Raw genomic sequence first — 24,051 nt, forward strand, 5'->3', positions numbered from 1 at the left:
GCCTGAAAATTCACAATTTTCCCCAGAATGAAATTTTTGAGAAATCATTCAATGCTACTTTTATTGCTTTAATACCTAAGGAAATGGCGCAGAGGAATTAAAGGATTTCAGGCCTATTAGCCTTATTTGGGGAATATATATGATCATCTCTAAGCTTATTACAGAAGGAATGAAAGCAGTTATTGCCAAGCTGGTTGGTGTACATCAAATGACTTTTTAAAAGGGGAGACAAATCCTGGATGTTGTGTCGTTGGTAATGAGTTGGTGGATTCCAGATTGAAAAAGAAAAAACCCGGGATTTTATGCAAATTGGACATTGAAAAAGCATATGATCGTGTCAACTGTTGAAAATTCTTTTAAGACATGGATTTTGGAAGCAGTTGGCTCAATTCAATTATGTTTTGCATCTCTAATGTGAAATTCTCTGTGTTAATTAATTGGAGTCCTTAGGGATTTTTTCAGTCCCAAAGGGTCTTAGGAAGGGTGATCCATTATCACTGTTCCTCTTTCTGCTAGCTATGCAAGGTCTTAATCATATCTTTAAGATAGCCAAATCAAATGACTGGATCAGAGGCTTTGGTTCTCAAACAGTTAATGATGGTCTGGAAATTTCTCATCTGTTGTATGCTGATGACTCTGGTATTTTGTAAAGCTGATGTGGGGCAGATCAGACACCTTAGGGCAATTCCTGACTATCTCTGAGGCTTTATCTGGTCTTCATTTTAACGTGGAACAAGAGTTCTACGTTTCCATTTTTGCAGGTCACCACTATACAGAACTTGGCAGGTAACCTTGGATGCCAGGTGGAGTCACTATCCACTAAGTATATGGGGTTACCTCTGGGGTCAAAGAATAAGTCAAAAGAAATATGGGATGGTTTCCTATATAGATGTGACAAAAAAGTTGTCTAGATGAAAAACTCACTGTCTCTTTGAGTGGCAGACTGACTCTAATCAATTCTATGTTGGATGGCGTTCCTACTTATATGATGGCTATTTTTCCTATTCCTAAAGGGGGCGGAGAAAAAGAAAGATAAATTAAGAAGAGATTTCCTATGTCATGGCAATAAAGTGAACGAGGGCTTTAGTGGGTGTTTGGATTGACTTGTTTTAAATGACTTTTGATTTTTAAGCTCTTTTTTATTTTTGGAAGTGTTAGAATAGGAATAGGTGTACAAAATCTTCCTTAGAATAGAAATAGAAATAGAAGTAGTGTATAGTATCCTACTTAGAATAGGAATAGAAACAAGAATAGTTTATAGTATTCTACTTGGAAAATGATTGTTTTATAGTGTCACCAAAACTTAAGGGCAAGTTCTACAAAGTGGTGGTTAGACCGGCTATGCTGTATGGGGCGGAGTGTTGGCCAGTTAAGACTTCTCACATTCAAAAGATGAAAGTTTCTGAGATGAGAATGCTGAGATGGATGTGTGGGCACACCAGGAGCGACAGGATTAGAAATGAGGCTATTCGGGACAAGGTAGGAGTGGCCTCGGTGGAAGACAAGATGCGGGAAATGCGACTGAGATGGTATAGACATGTGAAGAGGAGAGACACAGATGCCCCAGTGCGGAGGTGTGAGAGGCTGGCCATGGATGGTTATAGAAGAGGTAGGGGTAGGCCGAAGAAGTATTGGGGAGAGGTGATTAGACAGGACATGACGCAGTTACAACTTACGGAGAACATGACCTTAGATAGGAGGGTGTGGAGGACCCACATTAGGGTAGAAGGCTAGTTCATAGTCTCGTTATTCTTCTCTATTCATAGGCGTAGTAGTGCATTACGATCTCTTGCGCTTTGACTTCTGATTTCTGTTATTTCTGTTATTATTTATTACTTTCTATGCTTTGATTACTCAATTTTACCTGTGACGCTTTCATTATTTATTTAATCGTTATTTGTTATTTGTATTTATTTATTTGTTATCTATTCGTTATTTGTTTGTTGTTTTTCTCATAAAGCTTTTAATTTTCTATTCTTATCTAACATTTTTTTTTATGCATTTATGCTTTTACTGAGCCGAGGGTCTCCAGGAAACAGTCATCCTACCTTGGTAGGAGTAAGGTCTGCGTACATTCTACCCTCCCCAGACCCCATGTTGTGGGATTTTACTGGGTTGTTGTTGTTGTTGTTGTTGTTGTATAAATAGGGTCTTTGTGTAATATTGTTCTTACACAATTCCATAATATTTTTCTCTTATAAGGATTGTTTTATAGTGCTTATAAATAGGGTCTGTGTTTCTCACATGGTATCAGAACATTGGTGAGAAGATTCAAGGGTAGAAACAAGTCACCGTGCGTCAATTTCCGATGGTTGTATGGCCTGATTTGTGTCGTCTTGGTTGTTCCGGTCGATTTTTTTGAGCAATTTTTTTAGTTGTGGTCGTCCAGCCATTCTGACCAGATTCTGCAGTTTATGACCAGATTCGATTACCGAAATTATGGTTGTTCCGGCGAATTCCAGGCTGTTTTCGGTGAGATCCAGAATTTCTGGCAACCAAATCTCGGTAATCAAGTGTTTCTTGTTGTTTTCAAGACAAATTTCACACCATGTCTTTTGGGTGTGATGTTTTTGGTTCCAAAAATATGGGGATTGGAAGTTCAAACCCTATAATCAATTCTGTGGCTAAAATAGCATTTGTTCGTCTTTTTCTATCTATGGCTGCCGTTCGTCATTAGCCTCTTCATCAGTTGGACATTAAGAATGCTTTTTTGAATGGTGATCTTTAGGAAGAAGTCTATATGGAGCTACTACCTGGTTTTGTTGCTCAGGGGGAGTCTAGTACCCTTATATGTCGATTGCGTAGGTCATTATATGGTCTGAAACACTCTCTTCAAGCCTGGTTTGAAAAGTTTATCACAATAATTCAGCAGTTTGGCATGACTCATAGTGGAGCTGATCACTCTGTCTTTTATCGGCATTCTGCACCAAATTTGTGTTTTTATTTAGTTGTTTATGTTGATGATATCGTTATCACCAACAATGATCAAGATGGTATCACTAATTTGAAGCAACATCTCTTTCAGCATTTCCAGACTAAAGACCTCAGCATATTGAAGTATTTTCTAGGTATTGAGGTTGCTCAGTCTAGATCAGGTATTGTTATTTCTTAACGCAGGTATGCCTTAGACATTCTTGAGGAGACAAGAATGACGTGATGTAGACCCATTGACACTCCGATGGATCCAAATGTTAAACTCCTTCCAGGACAGAGGGAGCCACTCAGTAATCTTGGAAGGTATAGACGACTGATTGGAAAGTTGAATTAGACCCGACATCTCTTTTCCTGTGACTGTTGTAAGTCAATTTATGACTTCTCCTTGTCAGCTCTCGGTAAAGGACTACTCTTTGAGCATCACGGCCATGAGCATATCATCGGATATACAGATGCTGATTGGGCAGGATCACCCTCTGATAGGCGTTCTGCATCCGGATATTGTGTTTTAGTAGGAGGTAATTTGGTGTCATGAAAGAGTAAGAAACAAAGTGTGGTTGCCTGATCTAGTGCAGAAGCAGAATATCAAGCAATGGCTGTAGCAACTTGTGAGCTAGTTTGGATCAAACAGTTGCTGAAAAAATTAAAATTTGGAGAAACCGGTCATATGGAACTTGTGTGTGATAATTAAGCAACCCTTCATATCACATCAAATCCAGTGTTTCATGAGAGGACTATGCCACATTGAGATCTATTGTCACTTTGTCATAGAAAAGAAACTCTCAGGAGATATTGTTACAAAGTTGTGAAGTCAAGTGATCAACTTACAGATATCTTCACCAAGTCCCTCACCGATTCTCGCATTAATTATATTTGTAACAAGCTAGGTACATATGATTTGTATGCAGCAACTTGAGGGGGAGTATTATAATAGGAATAAGTGTACACAATCCTACTTAGAATAGGAATAGAAATAAGAATAGCTTATAGTATCCTACTTCTCTCTCTCTCTCTCTCTCTCCCTCTCCTCAATTTTTATGCGTCTGCTGCCAAAACCAACAACACCACGAGGAGCGGAACACTCAGGCGAGCAAACACCAGGTAGCTCCTCTGAGATCTGCTCAGCCACGCGCCGTCACGCGCCGCCAGCAGCCCCAGATCTGCGACGCCACGCGCTACACGCTCCGGCGCGTGTGGCAGTTCCCGGCCATTTTTCGGCTCCGTTTTTTCTCCCAGGGTGGTCGCCTCTGCATTCCGAGGCTGACCATATATTTGTATCCTGTTTTCCGGCGAGTGAACAGTGCTCCGGCGGGTGAACAGTACTTTTCGGCAGTGAACAGTGTTTCGACAGTGATCAGGTTTTACTAACTTGGAGTTGGTACCTCCAATAGTCCATTTCCGATATTTTAGCCTATAAATATTTATTGCAGTGCCAAATTAAGTACCTGTCTCACTGTTCTTAAACAATTGCTAACTTGTGCTATACTATTGATCGTCCGTTTATCTGAGAATAACCTTTCAGTAGCGTATTTCTGCTTTTCTGGCTTTAGTGTGCGATGGTAGAATAGGGTCATGTCCTCGGTTGGGATCAAGGGCCAGGGTTGGGAGGGCTAAGGGGGCGGAGGGAGCTTCTAGATTGAGAGTAGGGTCTTGGAATATTGGGACCTTATCGGGAAAGTCCATAGAGTTAGTTAAGATTCTTAAGAAGAGGAAGATTAATATAGCTTGCGTCCAAGAGACTAAATGGGTAGGACCTAAAGCTAAGGAGGTGGATGGGTTCAAACTTTGGTTCTCGGGCAAGTCGAGGTTTAAGAATGGAGTAGGGATATTAGTAGATAGCGAGCTTAGAGATCAGGTGGTAGAGGTTAAGAGGACAAATGATAGGATGATGACGATTAAGTTAGTCGTTGAAGGGATCACCCTGAACATTATTAGTGCCTATGCGCCGCAAGTGGGGTTGGACGAGGAGACAAAAAGGCGCTTTTGGGAGGACTTGGACGAAGTGGTGGTCAGTATACCGCCTACTGAGAAGCTATTCATAGGAGGAGATTTCAATGGGCACATTGGGTCTGTTTCGACGGGCTATGACGAGGTGCATGGAGGATTTGGCTTTGGGTGTAGGAATGGTGGAGGAGCCTCACTCCTGGATTTCGCAAAAGCTTTTGGATTAATGGTGGCCAACTCGAGTTTTCCAAAGAAGGAGGAGCACTTGGTAACCTTTCGTAGCTCGAGGGCGGCGACGCAAATAGACTTTTTGCTCCTTAGAAAAGATGATAAAAGCCTCTGTAAGGACTGCAAGATCATACCAAGTGAGTACCTTACGACCCAACATAAACTATTGGTCATGGACTTGGAGATAAGAAGGAAGAAGAAGAAGAGGGTCGTGGATGACCGACTGAGGATTAGGTGGGGTCGTTTGACTCCGTCTAGTGCCCTAGAGATGGGGGAGAAGCTGATGGCTATGGGGGCGTGGGATAGTAGAGGGGAGGCGAGCAGTATGTGGGATAGGATGGCCAGCTGCATTAGGGAAACAGCTAGAGAGGTGCTGGGGGTCTCACGAGGCCGCCATGACGGGCACCGGAGGGATTGGTGGTGGAATGGAGAAGTCCAGGAAAAGGTAGAAGCAAAGAAGCAGGCATATGCAAAGTTGGTATATAGCAAGGATGATGAAGAGAAGCGAACGAACAGGAAAAAGTATAAGTTAGCGAATAAGGAGGCGAAGATGGCAGTTTCGACGGCCAAAACGGCAGCCTTTGAACGCCTTTATGCAGAACTAGAGGAAAAAGGCGGGGATAAGAAGCTATTTAAGCTTGCCAAGGCGAGAGAGAGGAAGTCACGCGACTTGGATCAAGTGAAGTACATCAAGGACGAGAATGGTCAAGTACTGGTACAGGAATCCCGCATTAGACAGAGATGGCAGTCATACTTTCACGAACTCTTGAACGAAGGAGGGGACAGAGACTTTGTGTTGGGAGACTTGGAGCACTTGGATAGGCATCGCGACTTTGGGTATTGTAGGAGAATAAAGGTTGCGGAGGTTAAGGGAGCTGTTCGTAGGATAAGCAGGGGAAAAGCGACCGGACCTGACGAGATCCCTGGGGAATTTTGGAAGAATGCAGGTAGGGTAGGATTGGAGTGGCTGACTGCGCTGTTTAATGTCATTTTCAGGACATCGAAGATGCCGGAAGAATGGAGGTGGAGTACAATCATTCCCGTGTACAAGAACAAGGGAGACATTCAAAGCTGCAACAACTATAGAGGTATCAAGCTGTTAAGTCACACTATGAAAGTGTGGGAAAGGGTGATAGTAATGAGAGTGAGGAGTAGTGTGTCTATTTCAGAGAACCAGTTTGGATTTATGCCGGGGCGCTCGACTACAGAAGCCATTCATATCTTAAGGAGATTGGTAGAGCAGTATAGGGAGCGGAAAAGGGACTTACACATGATATTTATTGACCTAGAAAAGGCCTATGACAAAGTTCCAAGGGAGGTCCTATGGAGATGCTTGGAGGCGAAATGTATACCTGTGGCATACATTAGAGCGATTAAAGACATGTATGATGGAGCTAAGACCAGGGTAAGGACGGTAGGGGGGACTCGGAGCACTTTCCTGTTACGATGGGGTTGCACTAGGGATCGACTCTTAGCCCGTTACTATTCGCCCTGGTGATGGATCAATTGACTAGACATATACAAGGTGAGGTGCCTTGGTGTATGTTGTTCGCGGATGACATAGTCCTGATTGACGAGACTCACAACGGAGTTAACGACAAGCTGGAGGGCTGGAGACAGACGTTGGAGTCTAAAGGATTTAAATTGAGTAGGACCAAGACAGAATACTTGGAGTGCAGTTTCAGTGGCCTGCCGCGTGAGGCTGACGGGGAAGTGAGGCTTGGTACCCAGGTCATTCAAAAGAAAAGAAGCTTCAAATACCTTGGGTCTATTATACAGGAAGATGGGGATATCGACGACGATGTTTCACACCGCATCAGTGCAGGGTGGATGAAATGGAGGCTCGCCTCCGGAGTGCTGTGTGACAAGAAAGTGCCACCAAAACTCAAAGGCAAGTTCTACAAAGTGGTGGTTAGACCGACCCTATTGTACGGGGTGGAGTGTTGGCCAATCAAGAAACTTCATGTCCAGAAGATGAGAGTCGCGGAAATGCGAATGCTGCGGTGGATGTGTGGGCACACTAGGATGGATAGAATTAGGAATGAAGATATCCGAGACAAGGTGGGAGTGGCATCGGTGGAGGACAAGATGCGGGAAGCGAGACTGAGATGGTTTGGGCATGTGAAGAGGAGAGACACAGATGCTCCAGTGCGGAGGTGCGAGAGGTTGGCTATGGACGGTTTCAGGAGGGGCAAAGGGAGGCCGAAGAAATATTGGGAAGAGGTCATTAGACATGATATGGCACAGTTGCAGCTCTCCGAGGACATGACCTTAGATAGGAGGCTATGGAGGACTCGGACTAAGATAGTGGGCTAGGTGGCCGATCGGTTCTCCATAGTTGTCGTAGTCGCGCTCATCTGTCTTAACATATGATTTTGCATGGGATTACTGCTTATATTAGTTGGCCCAGTCTACTTTGGGTATCCTATTTTATCTATAGTAGTTAATGCTCCTCTATCCCCGATCTTTCCTACCCTGACTTTATCGCTTTATAGCTCTCATTATTCATATCTTTATATTGTCTGTTATATGCCTGGCTTTACTGACCTATGTCTTGTTTTTCCTTGTTTCTCCTCCCTTGTTTCTTCTCTCTTAAGCCGAGGGTCTTTCGAAAATAGCCGCCCTACCTTTTAAGGTGGGGGTTAGGTCTGCGTACACTCTACCCTCCCCAGACCCCACATGGTGGGATCACACTGGGTTCGTTGTTGTTGTTGTTGTTATAGTATCCTACTTAGAATAGGAATAGAAATAGGAATAGTTTATAGTATCCTACTTGGAAAATGATTGTTTTATAGTGTCTATAAATAGGGTCTTTGTGTAATATTGTTCTTACACAATTCAATAATATTTTTTCTCTTATATTTCTCACAGGAAGTGTTTGGGTAACATAAAAAGTACTTTTAGGCACTTTCTTTTTAGGTTGAAAAAGTGGGAAAAAAGCCAAAGGCCAAAAGTTGGGTGTCTCCAACTTATGACTTTTAGCATTTAGCTTATAAGCCACTTTAAAAATGCCCATCCAAACACCCCCTTAATCTGGTAAGGTGGAAAGCCCTCACTTTAAACAAAAAGCAGGGTGGTCTGGGAATCAAGAATCTGAGTTTGCATAACAGGAGCTTGCTACAAAATGGTTATGGAGATTCAACTCGGAAGAAATGATCCAAACACCCCCTTAATCTGCTAAGGTGGAAAGTCCTCACTTTTAACAAAAAGCAGGGTGGTCTGGGAACTAAGAATCTGAGTTTGCATAACAGGAGCTTGCTACAAAAATGGTTATGGAGATGCAACTCTGAAGAAATAATCCACTATGGAGAAATTTTATCATTCAGAAGTATGTGATAGAGTTAGTGGATCACTAAAGAAGTAAAGAGTCCTCTTGGAAGTTGTGTGTAACAAGCTAGGTACATATGATTTGTATGCAGCAACTTGAGGGGGAGTATTATAATAGGAATAAGTGTACACAATCCTACTTAGAGCTCGTTTGGATGGGCTTAAAAAAGTAACTTTTATCTATAAAGTGCTTTTAGAACTTTTAAGTGCTGAAAGTTATTTTTATAAATAAGCAGTTGAGTGTTTGGATAAAAGTGTTTAAATGAGAAAAATTATGTGAATTTTAGGGTTAAAAAAATAAAAAGGGTAGTTTGTGAATTTAGTTAAAATATAAGGGATATAAAAGTAATTTCCATGGTCAAAGAAAATGACTTTAAGCACTTAGAAAAAAAAAGTTATGAATCCTAACTTTTCATTTTTGACTGACTTTAAGAATTTTCTGGCTTAAAGTTAGCATTAGGCAAACACGTCCAAAAGCTGAAAAGGGGCTTTAAGTTGGTCAAAACCAACTTAAAGCCAATCCAAACGGGCTCTTAGAATAGGAATAGAAATATGAATAGTTTATAGTATCCTACGTAGAATAGGAATAGAAATAGGAATAGTTTATAGTATCCTACTTGGAAAATGATTGTTTTATAGTGTGTATAAATAGGGTCTTTGTGTAATATTGTTCTTACACAATTCAATAATATTTTTTCTCTTATATTTCTCACAGGAAGTGTTTGGGTAACATAAAAAGTACTTTTAGGCACTTTCTTTTTAGGTTGAAAAAGTGGGAAAAAAGCCAAAGGCCAAAAGTTGGGTGTCTCCAACTTATGACTTTTAGCATTTAGCTTATAAGCCACTTTAAAAATGCCCATCCAAACACCCCCTTAATCTAGTAAGGTGGAAAGCCCTCACTTTAAACAAAAAGCAGGGTGGTCTGGGAATCAAGAATCTGAGTTTGCATAACAGGAGCTTGCTACAAAATGGTTATGGAGATTCAACTCGGAAGAAATGATCCAAACACCCCCTTAATCTGCTAAGGTGGAAAGTCCTCACTTTTAACAAAAAGCAGGGTGGTCTGGGAACTAAGAATCTGAGTTTGCATAACAGGAGCTTGCTACAAAAATGGTTATGGAGATGCAACTCTGAAGAAATAATGCACTATGGAGAAATTTTATCATTCAGACGTATGTGATAGAGTTAGTGGATCACTAAAGAAGTAAAGAGTCCTCTTGGAAGTTGTGTTGAAATCTGTAAGGAATCAGTGGCAGGAGTTTCAAGGAACTGTGGAGATCATGGTGGGAAATGGTAGAAAGACATCCATTTGGTTAGATCACTGGCTGGGTCATAGCAGCCTCAAATCTATTTTCCTTGATCTCTATTCCATAAGAGCTCGGACTCATGCTCATTTAGATTAATTGTGGACTCCAGATGGATGGGACTTGAATTTTAGAAAGCCCTGAATGATTGGAAAATTGATAGGTTTTAAGTCTACTTCAATGCTAGGATCTTTTGGTGGAATCTTAGAACATTCAGATACACTCAGATGGTGATTGAACATCGAATCTTTATCTTCTCTGTAAAGTGTAGAGTCTGTATACTGGAGTTATAATCAAGATAGCTCTATGTATGGAAATTGGCCTTGGGAACTTGGAAAGCAAAATACCAGTTCAGGTATCTTGTTTTATTTGGCTGTTGGTAAGAAAATTTAACTCAAGAAAATTTACAAAGAAGAGGTATCTAGATTTGTTCAAGATGTATTCTGTATGGGCAGGATGGAGAAAGTATTGAACATTTGTTCATACATTGTTGTACAACTACAAATCTGTGACACGTGTTCTTTGTATTTTGGGTATAAATTGGGTTATGCCTAGTTCTACTAAGGAGTTGTTGTGTTGCTGGAAGTGTTGGGGGAAAAGGAATGATGAGGAGGATTGGTAGAAAATTGTCACGACCCAACCCCGTGGGCCGCGACAGGGGTCTGACCTGGGCCTCCGTATACGTATCTAGCGGATGTAACGATCAATATAAGAACTATACATAAGAACCCCAGTGGGTCATAGCATTTTCATGCCTGTAGCCTCTTTCATTTGTATCTTATCATGAAAGGGCGTGCAAGCCGATAAGACTGCCATAGTATCTTAACATTTACAATACATCATGCAGACATAACTGAACAGAACTTACACGTATAACCCACACATATGTCTACAGATCTCTAAGAACATTAATAGTAACATATGGCAGAACAGGGTCCCCGCCGTACCCCATAATAAACAAATATATACATAGGAGGTTTGGTACTACAACTCGGCTCCGAATCAATGGAGCTTCTTCCAAACTGGCTGAGTGGAATCCTAAGCTGGTGGACTCCCAAAACATGTGTCTGTACCTGCAGGCATGAAACGCAGGCCCTCGAAGAAAAGGGGGGTCAGTACGACATATGTACTGAGTATATAAGCATAACGTAACTGAGATAACAACTGACATAGGCATGCAGGAAATCAAGTATAGCATTTAATAGGGTACTGTACCTGCACCTTACAAAGTAAGGTCATGTATATCATTATCACGTATTGTATCCGGCCCGCTTGGGGACCCGACGTTACAAATGCATCATTTTATCATCGTGGGCATATGCATACTATTAGCGTTGTGGGACGTATAGCCCGATCCATATAGATATGATAGGTTAGTGCCGAGGAACGTTAGGCCCGATCCCTACACATATAATATGTTAGTGTCGAGGAGCGTTCGGCCCAATCCATATATATAATACGTTAGTGCCGAGGAACGTACGGCCCGATCCCTATACATATAACACGTTAGTGCCGAGGAACATACGACCCGATCCCTATACATATAACATGTTAGTGCCGAGGAACGTACAGCCCGATCCTTATACATATAGCACGTTAGTGCCGAGGAACGTACGACCCGATCCCTATACATATAATAATGCATATACGTGCACACAAAACCTGGTAACGTAACAACCATCTCCCGAATATCATCATAAGATATGTCAAAGAGTCTCTAGGTATAAGAGTTTACACATCCAATCATTACTCAGCCAATAGAAGGGTCGAGGAATAGGAGTTTCACCACTTTAAGAATCCTAACCTCAAAAAGTGAGTACAAGTCATGATTTATACCCGAAACCTATAAATGGGATCACCTCTAACTCATACCATATATCGCTTCACTTACATCCTACTCTTTTAAAAGAAGGAAGGGATTGGTTTCACGTGTACTACTTTTTGTCAGGTAGAAAACTTACAAGTCCATAACTCAACTATCGCATGAGTTCTAATATCGAGAAGTGAATAAGATTGAGGAGCCATACTCAGGGTTCTATGAATGGAATCATTCCCACATTACATACACAATCCACTTAGGACTGAGATATGCCAACATAAAAGGAAGATAGACTTTACGTACTCCTCACTTCCTAACGTATGGAAGGCTTGAGAGGTCCTAGTTCAATTACTGTAAGAGTGCTTTCATTAAGAAGTAAATAAGGGTCGTGAATTACGCTTGGCATTTATGAGTAGATTTACCCTCAAGTTCATATCATTCACTACTTAACTTGAAAACATGCCAAAAGAGAAGAAAGGGTAGCTTCACATACCTCTTATGAGTTACTCTTTATCCCGTTCGCCTCATTGTCCTTTGAACTTATTTAATATGAAAGTAATACGAATATCAACCACTCTTAGCTTTCCAACATCTTAGGTTGCACCTTAGTATTCATGGAATCTATTTCTTTGTTTGTCTCTTCGACTAGTTCTTTAATTAGTTAAGGCGTTAACGAAAATTGGGCAGCACCTCCCCTATAACGTGCCCTATCCAAATTTCCAATCAGATCCCTAAACACTACAGCCAACCAACAACAACAACCTGCAGCATATGTTAAAGAAATTCACATCAACAATATACAACATAAACTCCAAACGACTCGCTACAAATTACGATATTAAAATAGGGTGCCTAGCCTTTATTTTGTAACACTTTTAATTATACGAAACTAGGGGTCGTGTGACTTCAACCAGCAGCACCCCTACCCCTTTTAGAACACATTTAGGCCCTGCAACAACACACCACACCCCTGCAACAACACCTCACAAGAACAACACTTTACTTCGACGACAATTCAACTATAACGACTACAATTTGGATTGTCTCCAACGCCAAGCATTCCTATCCCATTTTCACGTTTCCATCCACATACAAGGCCTATAATACACTCCACAACAACATCATAAAGTACAATTTGAAAGGAGAAACCTTACCTTACCCGAATTTGGCCAAAACTGCCAAATTGCAACTCGGAACTTCTCCAACAGTGCTGAAATTGAGCGGGCTATTTGTGTTACTTCTCCGCTGCCCCAAAGTGAGATTTTATGTTATCAAACACCATTGTATAGCCGTGGGACACCTCAAATAATTAATTCACGGAACGAAACTCAGAGGCTTACCTTGGCATCCCCCAAATCCGTAGCTCCTCTTCTTTCCCTCCAACGTTTTTCTCCTCTTCTTTCTTACTTTTCTAGGCGTAAAGCTGAAGGAATAACTCCGTAGATATCGTAAGATACATATATACATCTCCATGTGGTTGAGAAGCACCGTAGATAATTAATTCACGGAGAAAAATTAAAGAACTTACCTTTAATTTCTCAAAACCATGGCTGCCTTTCTTTTTGCTCTTCACGTTTTTCCTCTTCTTTGGCTGCTGAAGTTTTGGCTAAGAACTGAAGTTCTTAGTCACAATACATACATATGTAGGGTGGTTTAGGAGGTGACATGTGTCATCCTCTAAGGGTGACACGTGTCCAACCCTTATTGGACCACCGTAACTATGCAACCACTTAGGGGCTGCCACGTGGCAGTGGGGGGGTCCACCCCCACCCCAAGCAGCCAGGTGGGTCACCTCCTTGCTTGAGGTGATGCCACGTGTCACTCTCTTATTGGCTGCCTCGTGTCATCTTGTTCCCTTCCCCGTGGATTCGTAATCTCGTCCTATTTTAAGAGCCTATGTAATCCATGCTACGTAAGCTTAGTATGTCCTTAAGTAGCTCAAGTGTATACGACTTCTAAATTAGTAGCTTACGTAGGTAAATTAAGTCCTATGACTCATTTCTTGGCCTCCAACCCATTTCGGATTCTCACGACTCTATTTCCAAACTTCCCTCTCACGGGGTATCACATTCTTCTTTCCTTAGCGTTTTTTGATGTGTGTGGACAGTGGGGGTCTTATGGCCACTTTCAAGAAGACTAGGAACACGTTTCAAGGTTCAAAAGTGCGGAGTGTAACAAAAATCATCCCAGCTTGTATATGGTAGACAATACGAAAGGAAAGAAATTCCAGATATTTTGAAGACGAGCAGTCTCATCCAGAAAGTTAGGATGAATTGTCTTAGTCTTTTTTATTTTTGGTGTAAAAAGAATATGTGAGGGGGGAAGTAGGAGACTTGATTGGTTTTCTGGACTGATTTGGACTGTTTTTCCTTGAGCCGTGGGTCTATCAGAAACCTCTCTACCTTTGCATTAGGGGTAAGATTTGGGTCCACTCTACCTTCCCCATATCTCACTTTGTGGGACTACACTAGGTATGTTGTGGTTTATTTGTGTAAGTGCATACTCTTTTTCTGCCTTTTTGCAACTGTAAAGTTCCCCTCTTAACATGTTTTTGATGTTAAAAATGTAGCAATTCAATTGGTTACCTATTTAAAAAAAAGATATGTTTTTGAAATTATTTGTGTCATTATAGTCGATGCATATTTAACTCATTTTAATTTAAAATTGTAATCCAACTTTAACATGCAGTGGAGCAGTATATAACTCTTGGTTTGCATTTTTAATAAGTGCAATGAAATACGTCCTTGCTTTGCCTAATCATTTAGGAAAAAAAAGTTTGCGGCGTCAAAAGTATTTGTTTTTAGGCCACATTGTGAACCCAAAAGAAACAAAAAGGAAAGCAACAAACCCACTTGCTGAGACCAATGCTGCCTCTACTATCGGCTGCGTCCATGTTTCTATCTCTGTTTTTTGACTAAAACTGTTTGTACGAAATTCTATGTACACCATTGCAGAACATCCATAACCGCATCTTTCTTTTCTGTTACTAGTCACCTTAACAGTGAATAAATAGCATACCAAAACGAAAACAGAGATACTTCAGAGTTTTTGAAAGGCTAAAGCTTACTTGTCCAAATTGGCTAAGGCCATTCTCCTGGACGAAACTTTTGTAATGCTTTCTTGGTTGAAGACTGCATATTAACGAGTATTTGATTCTCCAACATTGCTAGTCATGCTTTAGCCTTAAGGGCTTCACGACTTCATAGCTACTGATGCACAGAAGACTCTTTATCCTAGCATAGGGGCATAAGACGATATAAGCATGGGACTTTTCTGAATTTTATTCTGCTTATACTTGAGAAAATGAATGATACACCTGTTGACTTAAAAAGTCTGACTCAGGAATGCTAGCAGCAGAATCTGCATTCAGCATGCTCCAAGAAGGCTTGACGATGGGAAGCTATTGGGACAATTTACGAAGTTCATGGATATGGGAAGAACTATATACTGCAAGGAACTATCGTCCTGTGAGTGTTGTGTTTCGAAAACCTTTTAGGAGCATATTTGTTAGATTAACCAATCATGACATTGCATCTTCTCAAGATTATTGACATACCTTTGGAGCATAGTGCATAATATTTTGCTGGAGAGGAAGCACCTCTATGCTCTTCCTGATATAGGGAGACAAATGGCTCTGATGACCAACATTTTGTTGCCTCTTATAGATTGAAGCAACTACTATTTTTTCGTTAGATTAGCTACAGGATGCCTGTTAATATTCTCATTTTGATCTTGTATCCTTATTAATTTCACTCCTGCAGGCATTTGAATATGGGCTCTATCCTGGTTTGGCTTTAAGTGCTGTAGAGCAGTAAGATTTCGCCTTTTGCTTAGTCAAATTATCTTTTCGACTCTCATTTTTTTCCCATACCATTTTCATAAGCTGTATGACAAATGGATCAGCTTAAATTTGGCAGTTACATACTCAAGGGAAGATCTCCAGTCACTCTTAATCATGGGAAACCTGATCATGAAGCAACGAGGGTAAGACATTTTTTTATCATAAGAGTTCATTTGATGTAATCTAATACCAGATGCTTTATTTTTGTCACGCCCTATAGCTGGGGGGGACGTGATTGGCGCCAGGCCCTCACTACCCACCAAGAGAACCTTGGATCTTTCGGCTGTAATTATTCTAATCAGTGTATTAACTAAAAAAAATGGCATAATTCAGCCAATAACTGAACAACTGATTCTATATTAAGTACTAACATAAACGGAGGTGGAGCTAGGAGAACCTTATGGGTTCTGGATTCCAGGAAATGGCCTCGACTGCTAGTAACTGGGTTTTGAATTTAAGTTTTGTACATATTTAGTAGTTCCTTTACTACATATATCGATCAAAGTTACTTAGTTCTTCTACTGGCAAACAATTAGCACCCATAAGCAGGAGATAGCTAACCCTGGCCTTTGTGGCTCTCATGGTCGGGGAGATAGGCTACTTCTCCGAAAATGAATGTGATCACACCAGTAGCTGTGTTTGAGTAAAGCATACAATCAATGCACATAACAAGAACAAGTTAATGTGCTTACATAAACAAGGTTATGATTACTATAAACACAGATTATCTGGGTATCGGACCAAGTAGTACACAAGTCACATAAGGCAATAAGTATAGCATGATTTATTTCTTTTAAGCAATTTATCAAACATATAGAGGGAATAATCTTATCAACTAGTAAGTTAGGCAATTACAGCATTAACTTCTCCTCACACTTCCTTCAAGCAATACGAATCACAAACTCACAATCTACATGATAACTGGGTTCAACTTACATTAATACATGCCTAAAGATTTCAACTTTATTTTCTTTAACTTAGGAACATTAGCTTAAGTTCTCTAATTTGTGAGTTCTCTACCACTTGTGTGTGTTTGGTATGAAGGAAAATGTTTTCCTAAAAAATGTTTTCTTGGAAAATAAGTTGATTTTAACTTATTTCTCATGTTTGGTTGGTGAATGGAAAATATTTTCCGGAAAATATTGTCTATTGTTTCCTTGGTGAAATATTTTTTTAGAAAATATCTTTTATTTTTTGCTAGAGAGTAGAAAATACTTTCTAGGAAAACAGTTTCTGACATGAAAATCAACCCCAACAATCGATTCGGGAACACTCCGACATCCGAATCGGGACCCGACCTCGACGACTAATCTAGGATCTGGAATGTCATGTGAGTTCCAAGGAATTTACAAAAGCATAAAAACATTCAGTTTGAGTCAATATTATTTTCCCTTAAAGAGCCCTCCTGCTGCATTCTTTTAGAATGTCTTCAGATTGGATGCTGTGCTACAGATCACGCTGGGCATGCTCCCTTAATTGTACTTGTTTTTAGCTTTCCCGCAGATTCTGCATGGATTCAGGCATTACCCTGAAGGACTTCTATCAATCAGCAAAATAAAATTCAGATATCGTTTTCCATTTCTTTTGGTGAAACTCTCTATAGTGATTCATTCTTTTGAAGTCACTGGATCACCGATGTAGCTTAAAGGTGTGGCTCACTTTGATTTGCTTATTGTGGAAGAAGTGCACTCTCATTGACCTGTCATTGATCTCTGTGATTTATGAAATTTAATTGCCCTGGCCTACGAATGTTCATGGTGAAGATAGAAACCGAAGCAGATTGGTCAATGCTACAGAGAGAACTCATTTGCTAATGGAGAATTATCATATTGACTCACTTTTCTGTTCATACAGCACAGGAACTTTTTAGTTGTTTAGATGGAATAATGAAAAGTAGGAGAGAGAAATCATTGTACCACATTATCCCCAGGTCTGGTTTCTTGTGGTTGCAGATCAAAGTACGTTCATATATTGATTGGCATCTTTGGAGGAACCAAAATATACTCATGTTCTCTTCAAAACTAAAAGAGACTGTTACTCACTTATCAAATAAACCATAAACCATAGTTTCTTGCATACCAAGCCGACTCAACTTTTCCCTGTTTATTTGTATCACAATATACAGCTGAGGTTAAGTGTGCTCTTTTTAGAGAAGTGGACTATGTTCTTAAATTGCAGAGGATATCTCACAGATCAAGTATGGTGATTACATGAATTTGGTCCTTTATTTGCAGGAAGCACAATTATTCTCACCAATTGAGTACCCAAAGCCAGATGGTGTTGTATCTTTTGATGTACCGACCTCTCTGTACAGGTAGACTGTCTGTTTGTCACAAACATTTTCTGATTCTTTAGTTGGGCTGTAGGTGATTAATTTGTTTGTTCTCCCTCAAGTTACATTATAGCTGTATCTCCCTATAAGAAAATGATTTTATATAGCAAGTAAAATAGAATAGTTTGGTCAAAGACGATGCAATACGATTAAATGTGTTTATCTGTTGATGCACAGTTTCACATAAAATCTTTTTTGAATGGAATGGTGAAGCAGGAATTGTGATCTCTCAAATGCACAACAAATTTCTTGAGAGCCAATCAGGAATTACTTAGCCAACTGAAATCTTATTTAAGTTTTATCATCATGTGAGAACTCTAGACTATGGTCTGTGAATCCTGGTTAATTTTCCTTTTTAATAGAGGTTTCCATCACGGTTGAACATATCAAATCACTGTGCCAAATAAAATTACTTATATATGTGAGGTAATGCCCATTGTGTTGAGGAAGGACTAAACGATCTTTCCTTTTTAACCCCGCCCCTTGAGTGGTCAGATCTTCTTTCTTAATAGAACTGCTGATTTTCCTTTCTAATTTCATTTCTGTAGGAGCAACACAAATCATGATCATGACCAACCATCTCATCTTCATCTGAGAGATCCTACTGTTCCAGAAAATGTCAACTTGCCCAAGTATGCTGGACCTGAGGCACGATATTGTCCAGCACGAGTTTATGAGTAATATTTTGATCTGGAGAATAATTTTTCATTTCCTTCTCATGTTCTACACATTTATTCAATTGTCCTCTTCAAAATGATAGGTACATACCGGATGAGACCGGTGACTTAAAGTTACAGATCAATGCTCAAAACTGCTTGCACTGCAAGGTAATGCTGTCTTGTCTCCCTGGTTCAATCTTGAGTTAAAGCTGTTACATTTTAAAGCCAGCCATGAAAATAGTGTCAGGTACCTGTGTAGGCTTCTCTAAGCTGCAATAATCCATAAAAGAAATCGTGCTTCCGGCGAGCTGCCAGGGTTCTTGCAGATAGTCCTATGGCAATTCAATGAGTCTATTGTTCATTTGCTTAGTTTATGCTCATATGTAACTTGATGATGTTTCATATTGGCATCCAGATTACAGTAAAAAAAAACTTTGTCTTCTTTCAGGCCTGCAGTATTAAAGATCCGAAACAGAACATCGAATGGACAGTCCCAGAAGGTGGAGGGGGGCCTGGTTACACAATCATGTAGATGACCTTCAGCCCTCATGAACTGCTAAAACTGGATTCTTCCCAACCCTGTGAATAGAAAGGCTTAAAAATGAAGCTCTTAGAGCTCATACTTGTCTTGGATCCTAAACATTGCTTGATTGTAAATAGATTCAAGAATGAGGATATTCATCCGGGATAGTTTCAAATATATGCAATAAAGTAATTAAATTATAACAAACATAGTCATGTTTTTATTTACATAAAAATAGTCACAAGTAATAGCAAAATATACACTGATTATACAATATAGCTTACATATACAAGAGTTATACATTGACATATATTATGATACACTCAAAAAATTGATTATGACTTAACTATACTTATATCCTAATTATTTACGTTTGCGGTACATTAAATGTCAAAGAAAAAGGGGAAGCAACGAAGAAGTAGAAGAGTAGAAGAAGATTCAGAAGAAGAACGAGGAAGATGAAGAAAGAAAAGTTGCGTGGCCATTTTAGGTATTTTTCATAAATTGGGCTACAAAAAGGGTAAAATTGGGCTAAAAAAAGGGTAAGTAATGCTTATGGATTGACATTTGTATAATTTGCCGAAGTAAGAATAAGGTTGTGTGGTCAACATTTTGAATGTGAAGGTGAGAACCATTTTGATCTTTCCTTGAATTGTTTGCCTGTATTAGTGGGAAAGAAGATTCATAAATTAATCAAGGCTTAAGTCATACACAGTTGTACAGAGAATTTACTTAGATATCATTCGTTCTCAATAGCCACGAGATCTCGTGATCATCTTAGGGTGATCCTTTTGTCGACGGATGCTCTTATTAATTATCTTGAATATATTAACTATTTCTTTATTTTCCGATCGCCTGAAAGGGACTGTTGGCACCAGTCCTACATTTTGTCTCTGTGGACCGAGGAGAAAAGGGGCTCGGCGGGAAGAGGAGTGTACCATGAGAGAAGCAAGGAGGTTGAGCTACAAGCCTTAGCAACCGCTTTCCTGCGGACCTTATGTAAAAAAAAAAGCAGCAAAGAAAACAAGACACGATCAAAACCTTCCACGCCCCACGCTGGATTTACAGGTTGTACTTTTCCCGTTAGTCCATAAGGATCGGACACCCAGATTTCGGGACCATATCTTAACTCAGTCTTATATCTATTAGACATTCTAATATTAACAAAGGTGTATCTATTAAACAATTGGAAAAAAGATGAATTTATCCCTGAATTATCGAAAATGGTACGTAGATGCCCTTCGTCATACTTTTTGGACATTGGTGTTCCTATCGTCTTAAAACTAGAGCATACAAGCCCTTCACTCTAACGGAAGACCAATTTAAGATATGTGTCGCAATCCTACGGAAGGACCCAATTTGACCAACTAATTAAACCCAAAATACAATTGCCCATCCACATCCGTCCATCTACCCATAATAACCCACCCGTATTCCCCAAACGAAAACCTAAAAAAAACCCATTTTCCCTCAACTCACTCGTTCATCTCACTCAAAAGCTCATAGACCAAAAATCCTAGTTCATCACTCGTTCTTCTTTCTTGTTATTTCAGCCCGTTCTTCTTTCTTGTTATTTCATCCCTAAATCCTTAAACCATGTCTGAAATAAGTTGTGATTCAATTACTAGCTCAGTGATGACTTGTTTTTATGGTGAATTTGCTCGTTGTTTCACATCAAGGACTCCATTGAACCCCAGAAGCAGATTTTATAGGTGTTCTAAACCTAAGGTACGTTTTGCATAAGGTACGTTTTGCATATTGTATCAATTCTTATGATTTATAATTATCTTTTGGTAATTTTTGAGAATCTGAATTCCGTTGTATTGTTCTGGATCTGATTGAAAATTGTGGGTTTTGGAAGTGGGAAGATAATTCTCCGGAAAATGCTTTGGTTGAAGTAAATTTATTGAAGTCTAATTGAAAGTTGCTACGGTGAAACTGGAGAATTTGAGAGAGTCGTTGAGTGCAGTTAAGATTGAAAGAGACAACTTGAAGAAAAAATTGGAGGATTTAGAGTGTATAAACTACTTCGAGGTGAAAAAATCAAGAAATTTGGAAGGGACATGGTTGGGGTTGAAGATGTTGTTTATTTGTCCTTTGCTGTTTTTGTCGGATATGTTGTTGCAATTTTCAAGTAATGTAGTTGTGTATATTTTTCTTGATTGCAACTATGAAGTTGGTCTTCAAGTGTATGTTTTTTGGTTGTGTAAGTGTATGTTCTTCAGAAAACAAAACTCTAAGAAGGTTATCACATGTTTGATGTTGCTTTTCCTTCTACACGCCTGCTGCCAGTCACTGAAATAATTTCTTCTACAGTCATGTTTGGTTTTATTGCTTGAGTTGTAATAGAATATCTTTGGTCCTTTCTCATATTGTACTTGTATGGCTACCAAGCTCTATAATATTTGGGTTTTTTCAACTATTTTTGCAGTCACCATTATCGTTTATATTCAAGATAATGGTACAAGTTGTTTCTACGAATAAGTTTAGCTGCATAAAGCAGCAACTAATGTACAACAACTAAGTTTAGCTGCACTAAGCAGCAACTTTGTATTCAAACTCAAACATATACAACTCCAATTTCAATCCTTGAAAATGTAAACTTAGTATTTTGTTTTCTCAAATTTCACAATTTATATAGCCAATCAGGCCCTTAATTAATTCTAAATACAACTTAAAACTCTTAAAGAAAAAACCGAAAACAGTAAACCATTTTCTTAAGTAACCAAAATGCATGTTCACATTTTTGTCTAAGGAAAGTCACAAGATACCTCAAAAAATATATGCAGAGGTCTAAACATATAAAACACTTTACATCTAAAAGATATCAGTATTTGCATCACCCCATCATCAATGTCGAGAAACAAAAGAAGGCTGATATCTCCATCTAAAAGATATCTGTGTTTGCATGTCACTACCCAAGAACCGAGGTCATGATGGCACATATTCCTAACTCCATTCCGATGTGTAAGTCGAAAAGTAAAACCATATGAGACTCCCAAAGTGAAGTCAGGCCACGAATAAACGCAATAAAAGTGTTACACCCCGAAAAAAATATTATTTTACTATGGCTATAGATGGCTTAACCGTGAGCTGAGGTGGAGCCCACATAATGGAATATTTATAAAAATAACATATGATAAGTTATATGGATAATGTATGTAAAGTTAAGCACTATTCAAGAAGGAATCTTGAGCTAAATCCAAGTGTAAGCCACCCAAAAAAAGAAGAAGAAGATGTTTTTACGCTACGTCTTCGGGCGATCTTATTTGGGGAGAGATTAACGCCATCATAATTTTGGAATTTGGGAAAACACATAAATTGAAAGTTGTAGATAATTGGATTATATTTCCAACCATAGCTTGTGAAAATTTATTCGATATCGAAATCAAAAGATATGACTGTTTTACTGAACATCGACGTTGGCCGCAAGTAGAGAGCTAACACGTGGTGGATACGTGGCGGGACCAATCCACCGCCCTTTATCATTATACGTAGGCTCAAAAATATGTCATAAACAACATGAAAATTGTTATATTCCGTATTTTCATACGTTGAGTCATACGCAAGAGAATTGACTCAAGTTAAAGACGGGATCATTTTCGGACACGGAGTGGAAATCCTTAATTTCCAATTTTAATTAGAACATAAATTGTTCATCAACTTTAATTAGTGTAACTAACTTATATCATTGGAGATTAGGAATAAATTCATTAATTGAAATTAGATGATTAAGTAGGAACTAGTGGTTCATTAAATTAATTAATCTAATCACTTGTGTGGTCCCCACCTACACTAGTTAATCAATAAGATAGATAGATGATATATAGAGGGGCACGTGGGAAGCAGCATATAGAGCATATAAAGTCTATGCCTTAATGCCTAATGCTGAAAATACATTTCATTATCTTCTTGACCAAAACAAATTAGAGAGAGAAGTAAGAGGGATAGAGAGAAGGGCTCTCGGCCAAGGCATTAATTAAGGAAGAAATAAAGAGTGAAGGGTAGTTATTTCTCATGTAGATGGAAGCAAGGTTGGAGTATTTAGGGCTGCAAAATCTTTGATGAATCAAGACCTCAAGTCCAACCAAATTGTGTCCTTTTAGCCTAAGGTAAGATTTCATCTTTTTCTTCATCTTGGAAGCAATTTAAATTTTTGTAAGTTGATGAATGTATGAAACTATGAGTGTTGATGTTAAAGTGTTGTTGAGCCATGTTAGGGGGCTGCTTAGTTGAAATTGATGAATTGATTTATTTAGTATTTGATTGTTGTTATCATGGTTTATGTGAGGGGGATAAGGGGATTAAATCGTTAAGGTTGAGGTTGAAGTTGTTGTGGGTTGTGGAAGAACTTATGGTGATATTAACATGACCTTCTTGCATATGAATAAATGATGTTGTGGTTGAGTGTGGCTGCTATTATAGGTCATGAAAATTTAATGAAAAGTAGTATGAAATAAGGTGTAAAAATTATAGGTGGTTTGCTTGGCTTGTGGTATGTGTTCATGAGGTTTTTGATCATCTTTATGTTGTTAGTTAAGGGCTATTTTGATAGGTTGTTATTGTTCTTGTTGATATTGGAATATTAATGATAATTAAGGTTATATGTTGCATTATATGTTGGTTGGGATGTTTTAGGATTGTTTCAATAAAACGTTAACACTATGAATCATTAAGGATAATTGGAAGATGTAGTAGTTGTATGTGGATTGGAATTGTTGTTGAGTGTTATGAATGTGGGCTGACTTAACTTGGCAGGTAGATTTGAGGGAGAAGGCTCTAATGCAGTCATTACAGGTATTGTTCTAGTTTGCCATCATTCTGTTTTAGTATTATTTGATACAGGTCTATCTAATCTTATGTGTCGGCTTATTTTCATATGGGCATTGATTATGTGTGTGAGCCTCTTGCTGTTCTTATTACTGTTTCTACCCAGTAGGTGAATCTTTAATGGTAGATTGAGTATATCGAGGGTGTTTGGTGATATTTTTGGATAGAAAGACCCAAGCGAACTTGATTTTATTAGATATGCTTGATTTTGATGTGATATTGGGTATGAATTGGCTATCTCCCTATCATGCTATTCTAGATTCTTATGCTAATACTGTGACCTTATCTTATCTCAGTTTTCCTTGCTTGG

At 39.1% G+C, this 24,051-nt stretch overlaps 1 protein-coding gene across 2 annotated transcripts in view; it reads left to right on the forward strand.

Annotated features, from left to right (window-relative positions):
* Nucleotides 1-19,118, forward strand: part of LOC129870145 (electron transfer flavoprotein-ubiquinone oxidoreductase, mitochondrial) — a 41,436-nt gene extending 22,318 nt beyond the window's left edge. The window contains exons 11-17 of one of the 2 annotated variants that reach the window (XM_055944764.1): nucleotides 14,899-15,023; nucleotides 15,318-15,367; nucleotides 15,474-15,540; nucleotides 17,632-17,711; nucleotides 18,278-18,406; nucleotides 18,490-18,556; nucleotides 18,837-19,118. In XM_055944764.1, coding sequence (XP_055800739.1) covers nucleotides 14,899-15,023; nucleotides 15,318-15,367; nucleotides 15,474-15,540; nucleotides 17,632-17,711; nucleotides 18,278-18,406; nucleotides 18,490-18,556; nucleotides 18,837-18,920 — 602 coding nt within the window. In that variant the 3' untranslated portion in view covers nucleotides 18,921-19,118. Of the gene's footprint in view, nucleotides 1-14,898; nucleotides 15,024-15,317; nucleotides 15,368-15,459; nucleotides 15,541-17,631; nucleotides 17,712-18,277; nucleotides 18,407-18,489; nucleotides 18,557-18,836 lie in introns of those variants that run through there. The other variant, XR_008762044.1, reaches the window with a different exon arrangement.
* Nucleotides 19,119-24,051: the final 4,933 nt, after the last annotated feature.

The sequence above is a fragment of the Solanum dulcamara genome, chromosome 10 (genome assembly GCF_947179165.1).
Source record: "Solanum dulcamara chromosome 10, daSolDulc1.2, whole genome shotgun sequence".
NCBI lineage: Eukaryota > Viridiplantae > Streptophyta > Magnoliopsida > Solanales > Solanaceae > Solanum > Solanum dulcamara.